The 18,226-nt window shown below is 36.2% G+C and overlaps 1 protein-coding gene across 1 annotated transcript in view; it reads right to left on the bottom strand.

Moving 5' to 3' along the window:
• Positions 1–346: 346 nt before the first annotated feature.
• The window catches only part of ABCA13 (ATP binding cassette subfamily A member 13), a 159,638-nt gene continuing 141,758 nt past the window's right edge, over positions 347–18,226 (bottom strand). The window contains exons 48-51 of the mRNA XM_040054983.1: positions 16,984–17,076; positions 4,082–4,187; positions 3,077–3,214; positions 347–1,581 (exon numbers count right to left, since the gene is read on the bottom strand). Coding sequence (XP_039910917.1) covers positions 1,492–1,581; positions 3,077–3,214; positions 4,082–4,187; positions 16,984–17,076 — 427 coding nt within the window. The 3' untranslated portion in view covers positions 347–1,491. The remainder of the gene's footprint in view (positions 1,582–3,076; positions 3,215–4,081; positions 4,188–16,983; positions 17,077–18,226) is intronic.

An 18,226-nucleotide genomic window follows, 5' to 3' on the forward strand; every position in this document is an offset into this window, starting at 1 on the left:
GATATTATACCAATGTATTCCAATGATTCCACTTTCATAAGCTCACTCACTCTGATCCATATGTACATGCAGACAAAGCCTGTAAATCTTTAGGGTTTTATTTATTTTTAAAGAACTTAATCTCATCTTTTGTGAACTAGGCAACCTGAATTCCTGATTTTAAAAAAATGTAATGTGTGAAAGCAACATGAACAAATCAAGCCTCAATAAACAGTCTTCTAAGTCAGCTTGCAAAGCCTGAAACACAAATAAACATTTTTAAAAATATTTCATCCTTGTACAGCAGGGAATTATGGCAGCAGCTCTGCAATATTGGCTATTTAAAATCAAATTCTTCTATCTCAAAGTGAACTTCCCTTGCCACTGGCCACCCAAAATCATATTGCAGCAATTAACTTCTAAGTCACTGGTTCTACAGTATCAAATATTTGACAGGGTAGTAGTCTAGTAAAAGTGGCATGAGCTAATTTCATGGGAGCATCAAAGACTTGTGGATGAGGCATCCACTTACTACAAAAAAAGTTCATACCTTTTTCTCCAAGCACAATATACAAGGAGCTTTTATTCATTAAATGTTCACTTATTTTACACAAGTAAAGGCTGAAGATCATGGCCTTGTCTGAAGTATCTAGGATCATAATATATTTATTGAGAAGTTTATTGATCACATTCTGAATGTTTATCTTATTTTCCTTTAACATTCCTGTTAAACAGCATTTTGAAAGATTCTTTGGAGAAAAAGGAAACAAAAAGATGAAAAAAACAAAGTCATTAAGAAGGTACTTGAGAATACTTCCAGCAGCAACCTGCAGGCTTAAGGGAAAGCTCATTGTCAAGTATGATTTATGAAAACTTTTTAAATTTACTTAAGATAACTGGAAGGCAGACTAGGCTAGTACACTAATAACCTCATTAACATAAAGCCTTATGGATATACAGTGCATCCTTTATACAATAAAAAGGTTAATTTAGCTTGTCACAACACACAACTGAATTAACAGGGAAATCAAAAGGCTCTCAATATCCCAATTTGTGTGATAAAATAAAAATACTGAGTGATAGCCAAGCTATTGCTACCATTTAATTGTTTTTTTCTTGCCTAATCATGTAAAAATTCGATAGTAAGTGTGCATGCAAGAAAGTACTATAGTCAATTGCAGAGCCACAACATCAAAAAAAAAAAAAAAATCTACTATGTACTGACATTTCAGATCAGCCTTTTTTTTTTTTCCTCTGCATTAAGTAGGCTATTTGTATTTTAAAATTCCAGTTAAATTAAGAAAACATTATTTTTTTGGCAGTTTCTTACTTAACCAAGAACTGGTACCATTCCTACTGGCCTACGGATTAAAACTCACCTCTGCTTCTACTATTTGTTTATCACACACAAATTGTTCACAGTTCAAAAGTTATTGCATGTAGCTTGTGTGTACATATATGCAAACACACACACAGGCATAAGTTATATTGAAGCTGTATCTTGTTCTGAGCCTAGACTGGGAGACAATCATGATGAACAACTGGAGACCCTTGTGAAGAATGCAAGACTCCTTGTTGCTGTGTTGCAAAATTAATGAATACCTGCAAGACATGATAAAAAGTAGGATTTTCAAAATAAAAGCACTTGAATTCAGACTTTGGGGATATAGTTGATGGTATTTCTTAGCTGCTCTCCTTAGCTTTTTTGACAAAATATTTAATAACTCATGTTGAGGGAACCCCTCTAAAAACATGTTTTATAAACTCTAGAAATAATTCCTCTTCCCCCCTCCAGCTACCACAGGGGTTGATAAATGAAAAAATTATGGTAAAATGAGTTACCAAGATAAGAAAAATACATTTTATGCAAAAGTAAATATGAAGCAATGGTTTTAATTGTCTTTGAATGACATACCTAAAGAATCTGAGTCTGTTGTTTCTGACAATTATTATTACAGATAGGGGTGCAAATATTTCAAGGTGAAAGCACTTTTGATTCAACAACCAATGTGCCTCCTTGAACTGGCTTGGGTTTTTTAAACACAGACCTTCCTTCATAAAGACTTGTTTCATTTTTAATTGCACAACTATTTCACAGCAAGGCATGTAGAGGGAAAAATGGCTCTTCTTCATTCAAATGATCTTCTTCATATGCAAACAAACTTGGGGTGCATTATAAGGCTGCTTGTTACACTGTTTTCCTGTTTAAAACTGACACTCAGGGAGAGGAAGCAGTAGTAGGTGACTGAGGTGATACATCACCATGAAAAATTGAGAGGAAGTAAACCTGAGAGAACAATGCCTGAAGAAGCAGGCTAAATTATCTTATATGCAGTTACTCAGTGAATAGATCACTTACAAGTAGTTAGTGGAACAGCATAGAGCAGAGTACTTCAAAAATGATTTGCACATGGGAAAAAGGAACAAATTCACACCATCAATCATAGAAAATTAATATTTTGACTAGATGTGCCTCTCAATTTGCAGAATGAATAACAAGCAGTTGCATATGAAGATGCTGTAACACATCACAATCACCCAAAAATCTGATTCTTGCCATCATGTGTTCTTTTTCTCACAATAGAATTTCACAGTCTTTAGCTGCTGGGTCTCTTCCATCTGTTTGGGCATTTAAAATTCTCACAGGAAAATGTTCTGAAAGTCTAAGGTTTACCACGATTTACAAAGACCAGTTCAGCCTTTTCAAGGATATTGGTAAGATCCCAACTTTTGGATTGTGGAGGTGGTGGTTCACAGTTCCACCTTGTCTCCAAGATTGTCTCTCAACCACAAAACTCCAGATTCATCTAAGCAGAGATTATGTTTGTGCACACTACAAGTATGTGGCTTGATGTGATGCTTTTACTGTGCTCACCTCCAGCGTAAAAGCAGTGTGGGGCATGGAATCACTGTGTGACCTGAGGTGGCCTGGAGTATTGCATGCAATCAGGTGACCCAGCAAAAGATAGAATATTCTACATCAATAACTACAAATACACAGCACATTTAGAGGGAAAAAAAATAAAAAAAATTAAAAAGCATGGGGTCTGGGAAAGTATGGGTGCTGGGAAGAAAAGAAAGAAAAATTATAAAGTACCTGCTCTAGTGTGGTTTGGCTAATAGAGTAATGTTTGATTTGGAGAAAAGCTTTATGATTCTCTAGGACTCTGAAAAGCTCTGCTAAACAACCCTGACTTCTTGGTATATGGTACTCGAGCAGGTTAAGATGTTGTCCCTGAAAACAAGCAAAAATTAAAAAAACAGATTAAAGTGAATGTACATTGTGATGAAGCTACACTTGTTTATAATCAGTCTAACTTCAATAGGCTCTTATTGCAATTAATACAAAAAATATGAGCTTTTAAAAAAGAGCGCATTTTGTCTACATTCCTAGCACAAAGAGCGGTTCAAAGAGAGCACAGATTTTGTGTGTATTCTGAGGTGCTGGTTTGTTAATCTCCTAAAAGATATAAAACTTTAGGGCAATTTTAATCTGACAGACTAGTGCTGTTACAATGCAGTCTGGGAAAAGGCTGAGCAAATACAGACACACAACGGTCTGAGCTGAATACAGAATTATACACACAAAGAGGTTCATATCTAAGATAGACAATGCTTTCCATGATTCTTCTCCTAGACACAGTTAAAGTAAAAGCCCTTGAGAGTTTTTACTGAAGTATAATTGCTATAGGTCTTTTATAAGGCTTTGTATTAAACCAAAGAATCAAAGGCTGAGACTTATCAACTCTGGGCCTTATTAGACAGCAATCAAAGCAAATACTCTTAGTGACTACACTGTAGTCCTACTTCAGGTGAACACAGATTTGAGTTCAACTTCATCAATATTAAAAACAAAAGGAAATTTTCAGTCAGAGAAAAGATCTTTTTATTTACATTGCCTAAATGCCTGTCTGGAGTTGATTTAACCAACATCACAAATCCATCTTTTATGAATTGCTTAATAGAAAAATAAAAGGGATATTCATCTGTACTTTTTCCAAGAATATCAATATATCCAAACATGTAAATATCCAAACATATACATACTGTTCTTACCCAAGTTAATCCTGCCATGTACTACAACAAGGAGTTTTATGTGTACCTTAAATTGTGTTCCAGGAAAATGCAGTTGCAGACAGTCCAAAATCATTCTTCCATAACTTATTTCTTTGCTAAGCCAAACCTTGACAGAATAACCATCTCCAAACCTGGGAATGAGATGCATAAATCCATGAAGACATCATGACGAAAAGAACATTTGATTCAACTGATTTTTCACATTATTATATCAAATATCACACATGCCTACTGCATTATCACTGTGATTTTACTATAATGTTATTGAACAACAGAATTTCAATGAGAAAGTTTTAAAATTAATAATAACACAGACAATAAGCATGTTATGCCTAATTTTAAATTACTGGTGTGTTTCACTACTCAATATATCTGAACTTTTGTTAAGTAAATTATGCTTTAATTGCTATGTTGCTTTAGTGGTCAGTATAAAACTATGAAGATTACAAATCACAGATACTAAAAAAAAAAAAAAACCCTTCAACTTTACTAACAAAAAAATGGGTGTGTAGCACGATTTTTCAAAACTGATTACAAAGCTGCACCTTCAAAAGCAGATTTCAGCAGTGTGAATACAATAGTGTTCTAAAGATATGCAAAGGCAAGTGTAGGGATATTTAGGGAGACAGAAAAGTTAACAAATTTTCTTTGTCTCTATGACCATGCAATGTCTCTCAGAATAACTTAGAAAATGAACTTCTCTTTCTCAACACAAATGTGATAAAATTTAAGTACAGGCAATCTAACCAACACTATATTTTTATTAGCTTTACTCACTGCTGATGATTATTTGGGAAAGTTGCAATAAACCAGTGAACACTGAAATGACAACCATGTTCTTATGCACATTTCTTCATCAATGGAGGTTGTGCTGCACCAGTCCCCAGACTGGGGTGCACAGACAGAGCTCAGCAGAGACATGGGACAAAAAGGGATTGTGCTGCACCCTTTTCCTCCTTTGCTGCTACATGTCCTCCTTCCTTTGGGTTCTCCTTCTTGGTTAATTGCTGAGGGAAAACACTAGCAGGAGCCAAATCAGAAGAGCTTTCCACTGCCACTGCTGTTCCCTGTTACCGGTAAGCAACAGAAAGGAAGAGCTGAAAGGAGGACAGTGAGCTTGGGCAGCACTGCCCATGTATCCCCAGAAATCTGTCACTTCCTCTATCTTTCCACTGACCATCACCTCCATGTCCTTCATTCCAGCATAACTCCTTTTTCTTCATTCTCCAGCGTGGCAATTACTCATTGCCAAATCCTTTATTCCAGTTGTTTGGTTCCTAGTGATTACCTCTGTAATATGCCCTTGTGCCAAAACCCTTCTGTCTCGTGTCTTTCCTGTGCACAGCTCATGATTCAGGGCAGTGGCTGGCTTAATTGGGTCTGACTGGTGAGAAGCACATTTCATGTCAAAGCAGAGGATATATCACAGCACAATCTACAATGTTTTCCTACTTCAATACATAAAAAATTATCAATCAAAAGGTAAAAAAAGATAGAACTATTTTGAGATATATGTCCAGTTTAAGCAGCGTATGAATGATTCCCAGTGAAACATTCCACATGAAACACCACATGTTCCTCACCTATAATAAGTATATAGCAATGTAAGTATGTTAATTTTTATTTTGCGTTGGGTCAGAAACTCTGTTGTTATAAGGAACAGTCTACATTGATTTAAGAGCACTGTAAGTTTCCACAATGAAATAAAATAGACTGCAGATTTTATTCTATTAAGAATTTCACATGAATTCAAAATACAATTTCCAAGGATCTCAAACAAAAGTTCAAAATTTTTATGTAGCACGAAACAGTGTCAGCTTCTGCATAAAAATTAAAATCCCCATTACAGATAAATGAGAGTAGGGATTTTTAGCCTTTGGTTGGCTTGTGGGCTTTTATGAGGGTTGTTTTTCTTTGTTGTTGGTTTTTTTCTTTGGTTTGTTCATTTTTTTTATTGTAGTCAAATGCAATCACTGAACTATTTGAAATAAGAAAAATCCTCATGCAGTCTTATGTCTGTTGGTTCCTGAAGGATGCTTCATGAACTAAATTGTATTGAGTCCAACGAGCAGGGTACTAAATATTTACTGGAGTGTGTAGCCTGACAGACGAACAGTGCTGATTCATCAAGGGGATCCAGAATTAGGTGGAATCCAAAGCAGTGTCTGGCAGATTTGCTTTGCAATGATTTACTAAGTTTTAAACAGACCTCTAATTAAATGTTTTAAATGCATAGCACCATCCCTGAAAAAAATACATGTGACAATAAAAAAAAGTTGTTACAAAGATGGATATAATTAACAAGGGTATTCAATTTAGTTGACAGCTAACCTGAGGCAACATTTTACTAGAGATCATTGATTCTGATCAGTATTTTGGTGTTTCTATACAACGACCATTGAATTACAGTTTGAAAAATGCTGGTTTTTATGAGACATTCAACAGCCTCATAAAATGAAATTGCTGTATGCAATGAAATTTCCAAAGAAAATTAATCAAAATTCTGATTAGCAAAGACAGAGGAATCTGTGTAACTTTGGTTTAGTTCTAAATTGTGAATGGCATAAACGTCAGCATGGCACCAATAAAAAGCTTTAAAATATTTTCTTCTTTTGGCTAGTCGAGTTATGATGCTTCTATACCTTGATTTTATACTTCATTTTAGTACAAGAGCTCCCCATATAGAGTAAGCTGATCAGCAATAAACATTTCCCCCTGCTATAATCAGCAAGCTGCTGTCAGCAGTGCACTGAGGAAATGGAAACTGAGTTGACCATTTTGTTCACTCTGTTTTCCTCCCCAGTTCAGACAATTTAATTAATTCAGAAACCCAAAGTGGAATTACAGAGAAAACCACAATCTGGTTTGATTAGCACTGTTAAGACCAAATCTTCAGTACCTGATAGTTCAGGACCTAAAGAGGAAGACATTATAATTAGAATGGCCTAAGCTGAGCCAGCAGACTCATTCAGCAGCCATCTGCTGCAAAAGAATCTTCATTTCTTCAAAGCTATTCAACAGGGAACATATTGTGCACTGCCATGTTACTTTAACAACACCTCAATATCTATTTTTGTATAAACACACAAAACCACATATTCTGACAAAATAAAGTATTTTTCTTCTCTCTATTCTTCCTCTTCTTCCTCAGTCTAACTACTAGTTCATGCTTGACTTTAACCTCATTAGTGGTTTTGGGAGTATACCTTCTTGAGTGTTTTTTCTGTTAAAATGCCAACGTGAGACTGAAGCTAAAATAAAAATTCCCAAATTGACTATAAACTAATTAACTTGACTGATTAACAGCAGCATCAGCTTCAGAAGCAGGAGGTTAGCAAGAACTACAAGAACTCCACACCTTTAATTTACATAGGTCCTCAAGGTATCTGAGCACTCAGATAACAAGGGAGGAAAAGGAACATAAAAAGGTAGTAAGGAATGGAAATATTTCCATACCAGGAATTACTAAATAGGCTAGAACTTTTCATCCTGAAAGAAAGATGACAAGGTGGTCAAGAGGTATTTTTAGGGAACGCAGAAATGTGACTAAGCAATGAAAATAAGAAATAGTTCTTCACTCATATGTTTCTCATGTAAGAGCAGAGGACATAAATTATGGGAAAAGAAATGCCAAATCAGTAAGATGAAGTAATCTTCCTTACACTGTGTAGAGAAACTGTACAACTTAATGACATGGGATGTGCTAGATGTCAGAACTTGGCATGAGTTTAATAAGAGACCAGAAAAACTCATGGTGGGGATCCACTAAAATCACTTCTGACTTAAGTCTCTATAAAAGAAACTGCTGAAGGTGGTTGGTTAATGTGCTAAAGTAACTTCCTGTGCTCATGTTGTTCCTCTTGACCTTTTAGAGGTACTTTTACCTCTTGACCGCTTTCAGAGAGAGAATACTGTGCTAGCAGGTGTTGGACCTGGCCTCAGGCTTCTTTTGGTATAAATGTCACCAAGAGGAGGCCAGCCTGGGTAAATCACCCAAATACTTCCTCAGTTCTCAGAATGGCTCTACAGCCCCACAGACACACTGCCAGCAGTACAAAAATAGTTTATGTAAATGAACTTCAGACATCTGTCTACACAAGCTCCAGTCACACACTGAAATAAAGTGCAACCAAATCTATAGTGATGAGGAAGTCCCCTGGATGCTTTCCTGGTCCTCTTTTAACCTTACAATGGTAATGGAAGTGGATTTAGTAGCCCAAAGGCTGAAAATTTTCATGAATATCAAGGAGAGGAGCTGCCACTTGGGGCAGAGTCGCTCCTCAATGTTCCCTTCTCCCCATTCCTTGGAGGCCCTGGTTCAGAGCTTTGAATGGGGACAAGAGTCCTTGTTGAAACATAGCTGAGCCTACATTTGGCATTTGGTCACAAGGATTCCCTAAAGGAATTAACAGAGTGACTTTCCTTAAGCTTGACCTATAAAAACCGTTTTAATGTGGAGGATGAAAAAGAAAGTATACTATTGGCACACTTTTATTTGCTTAAAAAAAAAAAAAAAAAAAAAGGTGTTTTCATTTAAAAGTCTTAAAAGTTTGCTTGTCTACTGTTGTAATGCATTAATTGGGTTTATATTTCATCGGATTTGTAATGTTTTTTCTATGTATCATGTGATCTGTCCTTGCCGAGCAGTGCCTATCCCCCACACTGAAATGTAACCTAACTCTGTTCCGTTCCCATTTCTCCCTGATTGGGTGGTGCCTCTGGGCCCTGACTCTGGGCCCAGCCCCCTGGGGGAAAAAGCCCCAACGGAGTGGGGGCCAGGTCTCTGTGGCACCGGCGAGTCATCGAGAAAGGTCTCCAGCAAAGCAGAGCAGGACTTGAAAATAAAAGCTGTAATATCCAACTCGGTGCCAGAGAGCAGACTCTTACTTTTGCCATCGGCGGCCATCTAATCTCATGGGGAAAACTACAGTCTACAAATGAACAAAACCAAACTTTGAAAACACTGTATTAAGTTACAGCAGGTCCAGAATAAATAGCTCATCAAATCATACTCTTCCCAAAGCCTATTTACCCAGTAAAATTTGCTGAATGTGACCTCAGGAAATTAAGAACATGGCCCCGTTTCCTAAACTTTAAGGAATAAGAAAAGCATCTAATCACCCATATGCTTTTTTTTTCCCCACCAATCAAAGAGTACATTTCTTGGAGAATGTTGTGCTATATATATATACACACATATATATATATATATATATATACATCAAAAAAATTACAGCTCACAGAAAGTTTACTGATGGAAATATAATGTGCATACTTCATGTGTGCACTAGTTTGATCAAAGGATTGCTTCAAAATAACATTATTGGATAAAGAGGTAAAAAAAGCAAAGAGAACATTGGCACTTAATGTCTGCAAGGAATTGCACTTTTTAGAATATATCCTATAAATCAAAGAGAGGTAACAATCTTCTACTGCACTGTGTATCCCTCTATTTTTGTTTATATTCATTTGCAGGCAGATATGGTTCCACTTTCTCTAAGTAAATAGAATCATGGAATCGTTTAAGCTAAAATAGGCCTCATGTCAGGAAGATAACTTAGTTACACCAGTATAATTGCTGAAGCATGGGATACACATCCCGGTCATTCCTCTCACAGCCTTAGTCACAAATACAATTTACAAACGGAACAAATCTTGAACAACATTGAAAACAAAACACTTTGTAAAACATTGGAAAAAAAGAAAATAAAATTGAAATAAAATTATTAAAACAAATTTATCACAGTTTAAGATAAGTTTAACTCACACAATGTACTTAATTATTTCACCTATTAAAAAACAAGCACAGTCAATAAAAAGGTAATTAATTTTCAAATGTATGTATTTAAAAAAAATGCTAAAAACAAATGCAAATGCCCTGTCACTTGTAAAATGGGATTTCCTTCTCCATTTATTCAGAATCTCAGCATTGCTGAACAGATAAACTTGATTAGATGCAAACAAACAGACATAAATAAATTATAAAATCTCTCTTCTATGTACTATTCATAGAGTTTGTTTCATCATTTTTTAAGTAATCATGATTTTTCCAGGGTAACAATAGAAACATGAAAACAGTGATGTAAATGATGACTAACATTCAATCAGGTATATTGTACATGCACTATTTGATCACACACACTCAGGCTTTCATATCAAACCATCTGAAGTTAATTTCTGTATTCAATAATATAATTGTCATAACAGTGACAGTCCCAGATTATGAGTAGTGCAGGGTACAACTTTGCCTTGCTCTCTGCACTTCTAAATTCTTAGGTGCGTTTCCCCAATATGTGGTGAAACCCTCAAAATATCTCTTTAATTGTTTTTATATGTGCATGCACAAAATCTCTCTGTATTTGAGCTTGCTTATCTGCACATAATGGCAAGTATCAGTTTTTTTGTTTGTTTGTTTGTTTAATTATTGTATTATTTATATAATTTATTTCCAGAGAAAAAGGAGCAGCAGTGTTGTAATCCTCTGTAAAGGTGATGGTACAGCCTATAAAGAACCCGAACTGTTTCTTCAAAGCACCTTCTGGGGTCAACAGTGAAAAGGCAGGAGTAAGTAACATTAACATTGTGTTGGTATGACTGGGTTTGCATGTACTCTTTTTTAATAACATAGTGATCACGGTATTACACACTAAAATATCTATTAAAAGACGTTATCAATTCCTCAAGGTCAAACTCAAGTTAAAAAGTGTTTAACGGAGACAAGATGTAAAATTAAAATTTAAACCACAGTTATATTTGCTTTATATAATAAATTTCAGTTGCATCATCACACAGCACCTTGTCATGAAGTGCCTATTGTGAATGCCTTACAAGATATACTGGATCTACCTGCTCCGACAAGTGGCTTTACTTGCTGCAGTGCCTAGAAAACATTGCAAATAGGACAGCAGATTGATGAGAAAAGGGAAGAAAAAAGGACTAAAGTGCTTCACAGTTCTGGAACACCAATGGGAACCAAATCTTACCCTTTCATCCTCATATACCTGTGTGGTCTGTGGTAGCTCACTTAGACCACATCTTTCTTTACTGCTTTCCTGTCTTGTTAAGGGCCCACCTGGAGAGGAAGGGCTCCAGTCAGTGGGAGCAATTCACAGTGCCTTCTGGAACACCCACAGCTACAGCTGAATGTAACACTAGTTTTGTTTTGAATGCTATGTTGAACAATGTAAATATTTAGCCACAAACTGCTCAGATGGACTACCCAAACCTTTTAACTTTAGCACCAATGTTTGGTTATTCCTCTATAAAATGGGAATAATTATTTAAAATTAAGTTTCCTAGAAGTGCTGTGGGAAACAAAAATGATGTTTTTAAAGCCCTGATCAAATAACTGCTGATAATACTGTGTTTAAGGACATGTTTGAATAATTCCTAGTAAAACACATACTAGGGAAAGAGGAGCATATGAAATCTTAATTAACTGCTGCTGATTTAATGATTTATTTAGAGATACAACGCAGTATCCCATGGAAAACACAGTATAAAAGGACCAAAAATAAAAGCATTCTAATGCACATGCACAGTAGGGCTGAATAAATATTGCACAAAGTTTTCAGAGTCAAAAGATATTGTTCTATTCTGAACTCCAAATCTGTGTGTTTTTTACGTTTTAACTCTTTGTGATTGGGATACACAAAGCAATCACACGGAGATGAGAGACCTCGCAGGGCAGAGAGTTCCTCTTAGAGAGCTCAGGGCTGAGCCAAGGCCGAGAAGCCCTCTGCTTGTTTATTTCTTACTTTTTATACATTTGTGGGTCTGGCTGTGGATTGGCTTCTGGAGTTTTCACCTCCTAGCTAAATGGCCAGACCAACTGTCAGTTACAGTTGTTTTCAGGTTAGAAATATGCAAACAAAGGACAGGGAATGAAAAACAAAGGATTTGTTTATGTTACATGTGTGAGAAAAAGTGAAAACTGCTCCTAATATTGTACAGTAGCCAAAAAGTCTGACTCCATTTAATGAACTTTATTTCCATTTTATGAAATTTATGAAAAGGCTTTAAAAAACTCAGAAAAATCAGGGTGATATTCTTTTCTTCAAACTTTCCTCAGGAAAGATAAACTAATAGTTATATTACATGATTACACATCCACTTCCTTAATTCATTTTTCATGTACAAGAGGAAAGCTTTTTTTGGTCAAGAAGAATGAAAATTACATTAATTTTTATATTTTATAGCATGTAAGAAACTTATTGCTAGTATATCAGTTAATAACACTGTGTCCACCAATGGCTGAAATATTGATGAGAACTGTAATTTTAATCCTCTGTTTTCCATTTAAGAAATCTACATGTGTAGGTTTGAGGAAAGCAATAAAAAATTCTCAATCAACCTCTAAAAAAACAGGTAAAGTATAAATAGTCTGCCAGCATGTTTTCCATTCTAACCCAGCTACAGCAAATGAATTAATTGTTGGGTAATTTAATCAGATGGCTTGCTGATAAAATTTGACCACAGACTTGATGTCCAGCACCTGAAAAATTGGTATGGGTTTTTCTGATACGAGAAGTCTGTCCAGATGGCCCTAGAATGAAGGATAATATTCAAAGTGTTGTTCCCAGAGAATTGGCCAGCTGTAGCTCACATGAAAATGCTTCTGCAAATTTTCAAAAAAAGCATTAAGTATAATGGAGAATACTGAAGAGAGCATTTAAATGTAATCCATTCACAATTTAGAGTAATTTACTCCATTGGCAGGAGTTGTCTGAAATTAGGCTTTAATGGGCACAACTGTTAACACATCAATCTCAGACAAATTACATCTAGAACTAAGATGTTAACTTTTTGAAAATTTGCCTTCATTTTCTTCTTCTACCTAATAAACTTCTTGATATTCTTTATAAATTTGCCACCTACAATAAAAAGCCTTTCTAAAGAAGTTTTACCCTTACTATTCTACTGATAAACCTCTGTGGGCACTTTGAATCTGTTTATAAACACATATAAATATAGTCAAGGTTAAGCAGCTGGGAGCAGAAACCCAAACATCAACATTTGTAGTGAGAGGACATTTTTGGTTGAGCATTTTCTAACCGGCTTGCAGAAGGGCTGGAAAAATAGAACAAGTCTCACACATTAGAAGCAGCATCACTTTTACATCCCGATTAAGCATTTATGTTTCACATTAGCATCTTCCTGGAGTTCACCTATACCCTTCATAGCAGAATTTTGTCCTGCCATCTGACAAAGCTGTACTCAGTCCAAGACTATGATCTTTCACATCTGCCAAGGGCAGAAAGTGTAGCCAGACAGAAAGAGCTGAATCCTTGAACTTCCCACCACAGCGAAGAAGCAAATTTAACAGGGCCTCAAGGAAGACCCATTAAACCTTCACCACATATCCATCAAAAAGGTGATCATAATCTCGACTCTATAGGCTGGAATGGTACTAAGGAATAAACAAATGAAACAATTTTGAGGACTTCCATCAAGACAGACAGAATTCAACAAGGAGAGAAGAAAGAATGTCATTTTAGTACATGTGCCAACATTTAGAAGAGGAAAGAAATTCTTGAGACATACTAATAGAATCACATGTAATATCAAATTATGCTTCTATTTCTTACAGTATGGAATTTATTCTTTTATAAATAAAAGCTGTATTAAGGTTTGCTTTGGTTTAAGTATTCATATAGTGGTTACATTTCTCTCCTTGCAATCTGTGAAGCCAGATCAGGAAACTTGTTGATTTTAAAATATTTGTTCAATTTGATTTGTAGAAACAATTTGAAAACAGACTTAAGGATGTCAAGAGCTGCTTATAAATCAGAAAAATTTAAAGAAAACAAGCTGTACATGGGACAAATATAATAGTGCTAATTTCAGGAAAACACTGAAACACTAGGAAGAGACTGGTGATTATATCAGTGGAGGTGGTTGAGGAAAACATCCTTCCTTCCAGGTTGATACTTCCTAATAGCAGTGAAGATTTACTAATCCTTGTAGTCTACCACTGCAGAAGAAACAGTATTTTGCTCTGTATGGCAATGAGAATGATAGGGCTATTAAATCATAGGGAGGGAAGGAAAAAGGGAAGGAAGGAATCACTCAATACTCTTCCAAGTCCCTGAAGGTTTTCAGGATGTTCACAGGTGGAGTGGAAAGTGAGAAAATGGAAGATTTAAAAATAATTTAAAACTTAACTATTTCAAGGGATTTCTTTAGATTTCTGCTTCTCTGCCCCTTCCCCATCTCATGTAGACACAAGAATACTCCATACAGTACATGGTAGTATACCAGGGATTGTCTTCAAAAAAGTTTGGAACTTTAATTGCCCAGAATCTACAATGTTTTTTAATCTCCTAACAATTACTTTAACTATTAGGTGTGTGATAGCCTGGCTTTTATGATAAACAATCATATTGGCATGTGTTGGAGGGATGTTTGGAAGCGAGACTAAGAAACAAAACAACAGGAGTACAGGAACAGTCTTTGACTTCTCCTGAGAAATCATCAAAAGATTTCCAAAGAAAACATGGAAATGTCTTTTCTGCAAGCTTTAACAGCCATGTGTATGTGACACATTAAGACTGTGCTCTCTACAGTGGTTTTGTTCTTTCCAGACAAGAAAATGTATCAGGCAGTCAGAAAAAATTCAGAAAATGGCATGATTTTAATTAAATTCTTTGATAAAGGATTTAATCACGGCTATTTCTTCTTAATAAAGGGTTCTAAAGGTTTTTAAAAATTCAGTAAGTTCCCAAACAGTAAGCATGGAAACTTTGGAGACCAAATCAATCAATAGGCTAGGAGTTAAAAGGATTTTAGTCCTGCCTTAAATGAAAAATCTTCTTGCAGCTTCAGCTGCACAGTGTGTGTAGAAAGTCTCAGCAATATCGATCTCAAGTGCACAAATCTTCCCATGTGAATGTCACTGATGGACATACATTAAAGAACTGCCATGAAACACAAACCTGCTGATAGTATGAAATGTCTTAATATAGAGAATGCATGCTTTCTAAAAAGTTACAATGATTTTTTAAAAAAATAATTGTCATGAACATGGCTGCCAAATATTCTTATTATGACCTTGCTTTAGAGAACTTGAAAGAGGTACTCATACAGCCTTGATTCCAGAATGGCTGATATTTGACTATCTCTATAGCAATAATATTACTAGTTGCATCTCAATAAGAAGTAACATGATGACACTTCCAGCAGGATACTACTGCATTGATTTTCTGTGATCTGAAAGAGGTTTATCTACAGAGACAGCACAGCAAATTGAGAAATAACTGCCTTATTTATACGAATACAGTGCATACTTATGGGTATGCTTTTGATGACTTGGTTCTATAAGAGGGAAGATGAAAAGATGCTGCTAAAGGAAACAACAGAAGTGGCAAAAAAATTAAAAAGCCACTAATAAGATAAAGGGGAAAGTAGCCTTTGTGGACTGATTTTGCCCACTCAGGGTCAAGTGGAGAAGACAGAAATGTTCCCACTCCAGAGTACAGATCTGAAACATAAAAAAGGGAGACTCAAATTCATCCCAGCTAACTTTATACACTCAACTGAAGTTCCTAAGTAATACTAGTCTTTCCTGACTGGGGGGACACACATCTTCAAAAAGGATTTTCACCCGTCCAAGATCTGCACTGTCCTCTACATACTGAGCTATGCTGTCCTCTACATATGAGCTGTTTCTCGTAGAAAAGAAATAAAGGATGCCTTCACACTCACTAATCTACTCCAGCCAGTGAGATAACAGGCCATTCTATGCTAAGAAATTTTGGAAGAGATAGAATGGCAAATGCAAAGACCTAGATATGAATGAAACAGATAATGCTGAAGATCATTTGACTTCTCATGCCTCCAGAAATTGAGGCAAATAGGGACTGAAAGGTGTGCAAACATGAAAAGAAGGCTACAATCCCACAGAATCATCAGAATGAGACGCAAACATCAATGTTTTTTTACTATCTGGATTGTAATATCTCTACCTGAATGTTTGTCTTCATGAAAACACTTGTAAGGAAGAGAGCTAGTGTGAGTCAGGCCCATCTTGCTAATGCAGCTGTGAAGGAAGGATCCATGGTTCTACCCAAAGGGAAGGCCAGAAAGCCAAAAAAGTTGTTATAAGGCACATAACTTTAGCCTTATAAACAGGTCAGATAGCAATTCCAAAGCATTTCTGTAGAGCTTGTTCCCAAAGTCAAGTGCATCTGCACTTAAGAGAACTAAGTGCTGAGCTAGTAGAAAACAGTGTAGCTTTGCTGCTTGTAAATGAGCTGTATCATCTGACACAGCTGACTGTCTGCATGTCCTAACAATTACATTTACAACTGAATGTAAATGCTCTGGCTATAAGTTGCAGCAACTTTCCCCTCAGCTCCTGATCCTCTTTTCTTTATGGTGGTTTGAGCTCATCCTCTGAATTAAACAGCCTCATTAATAGGTATTAAATTAACTGATGAGCAGAGTTCAAACAGAAAAGAGGCTTATGCACACCAGGAAAAGGATGCAGAAAACAGCATAAATATCTGCAATTGTCAGTGAATTTGGTAGGAAGCAGAGAAAGTTCAAAATAGATGTTCTTACTGGCTGCTGACCTGTTAAAAAATGCTTTCTCTATTATGAAAAACTCTCAGAAGGACCCAAAATGTATTTTATCGCCATGTTGAATTCTCACAATGTATTCCTTAGATTGTGTGAAGAAGCGCTTCGTTTTAGATGCACATCTGTCTCTTTCAATTACCAATGCAGACTACAAAGCATTTTAACAATGTCAGATGTCAATTTAGCTTCCTAAGTTATCCTAATTGGCTCTTTTCTAACTTCAGTGACAGCAGGAAAAAGAAGATGTTTTTAGCCATCATTAGTGCTTATGCCTTACCACTACTAAAGCATCCAGCCAGCTTTTAGATTGAATAAAGGTGCAGAAGATTTGATGTTGATGTATAATACCTGTTTTTAATGTGCTGGGGAGAACCAAGACACTTGAAAGATCCATTGACCATAATAGCAAGCCTTGTGCAGAGAGCTTCACATTCTTCCATACTACAAAATAAATCAAGGGGAAAAAATAAATAATTAGTAGTATAAACATTGTTTATACCTAACTTTAGTTAAAGTGGAAGAATCTGGACAGCTGCACAAACAGGTACACAAAACCTTTGGCTTCAAAAATACTAGTCAAAGTTGTAACCCTAATCAGTATATACCAACAGTTATTAGCACATGACAGATAGAAGAGAGCCTGTGTCTCCACCACAAGAGCCTTAAACCTTTATTTATATTTTTAGTTCGTGACTAATTGGACAATTCTGGTCAGAATATAAAGGTACCATTACCACAGGCAAATGCCTCATAAGCAGTCTCAGGAATGCCACTGAAGGAGTCATGAACTCTGTTGTTCCCTTTAATACCTGTTTATGATTATTCTGAGCTAAAGGATAAAGGGATAAGAATGAAAAGCCTGCTCAGCCTTTCTTTTGCATAGTACATGGCCTTGAGAAAAAGTTACCCTCAGCCTGATTGCAGGATAAAAGAAGATCCAAAACACTACAATCCAAACAGAATTCAGGAAATGGAAATGCATCTGAATAGAAAAGCAGGGTCCTCCTAGATGTGACTGCTTCCGATGATAAATAGTGCCTTTAACTTGTAAAACTTATGGCAGATGGGCTGCTACCCTACATATTATGCAGAATTGTGTGAGCAGCTCTTTCAAAGAAGCATTTCAGATGTAAGGAAGCAGTCAGGATGCACCCATCATCTCAAAGAGGGCTCAAAGATATTTGGTGTTCCTACAATTCACTGTGTGCCCTCCCACACCCTTCTGAGACAGCTAAACAAGAGATGTCTTGTGTGCCTCAGCCATGGGCCAGTCCAAATCAAAGTGCTTTGACTGAACGAACATTGGCAATTAACTACTGCCCTAGGAACAATTTCTTTATAATATGACAGGGCTGGCAAATTGCTGTGTCTGAGAGAGACAGGGAGAGGGCTGACACATCTTCCCACAAATCAGGAAATTCACTAACTCTTAATTCTCCCCTTGGCACAATGCTCCCCAGCTGTGGCAAAATTACACAAATTTAGGGCTCATGGGGCAGTTGATAAAGCCTCACTCCTCCCCAGTTAAAACAGAAGTTTTGTCTCTGAAATGTAAGTAAAAAATTGTCTCTGAAAAGTAGGCAAACATTCC

This window comes from Hirundo rustica, chromosome 1, assembly GCF_015227805.2.
Source record: "Hirundo rustica isolate bHirRus1 chromosome 1, bHirRus1.pri.v3, whole genome shotgun sequence".
Classification (NCBI taxonomy): domain Eukaryota; kingdom Metazoa; phylum Chordata; class Aves; order Passeriformes; family Hirundinidae; genus Hirundo; species Hirundo rustica.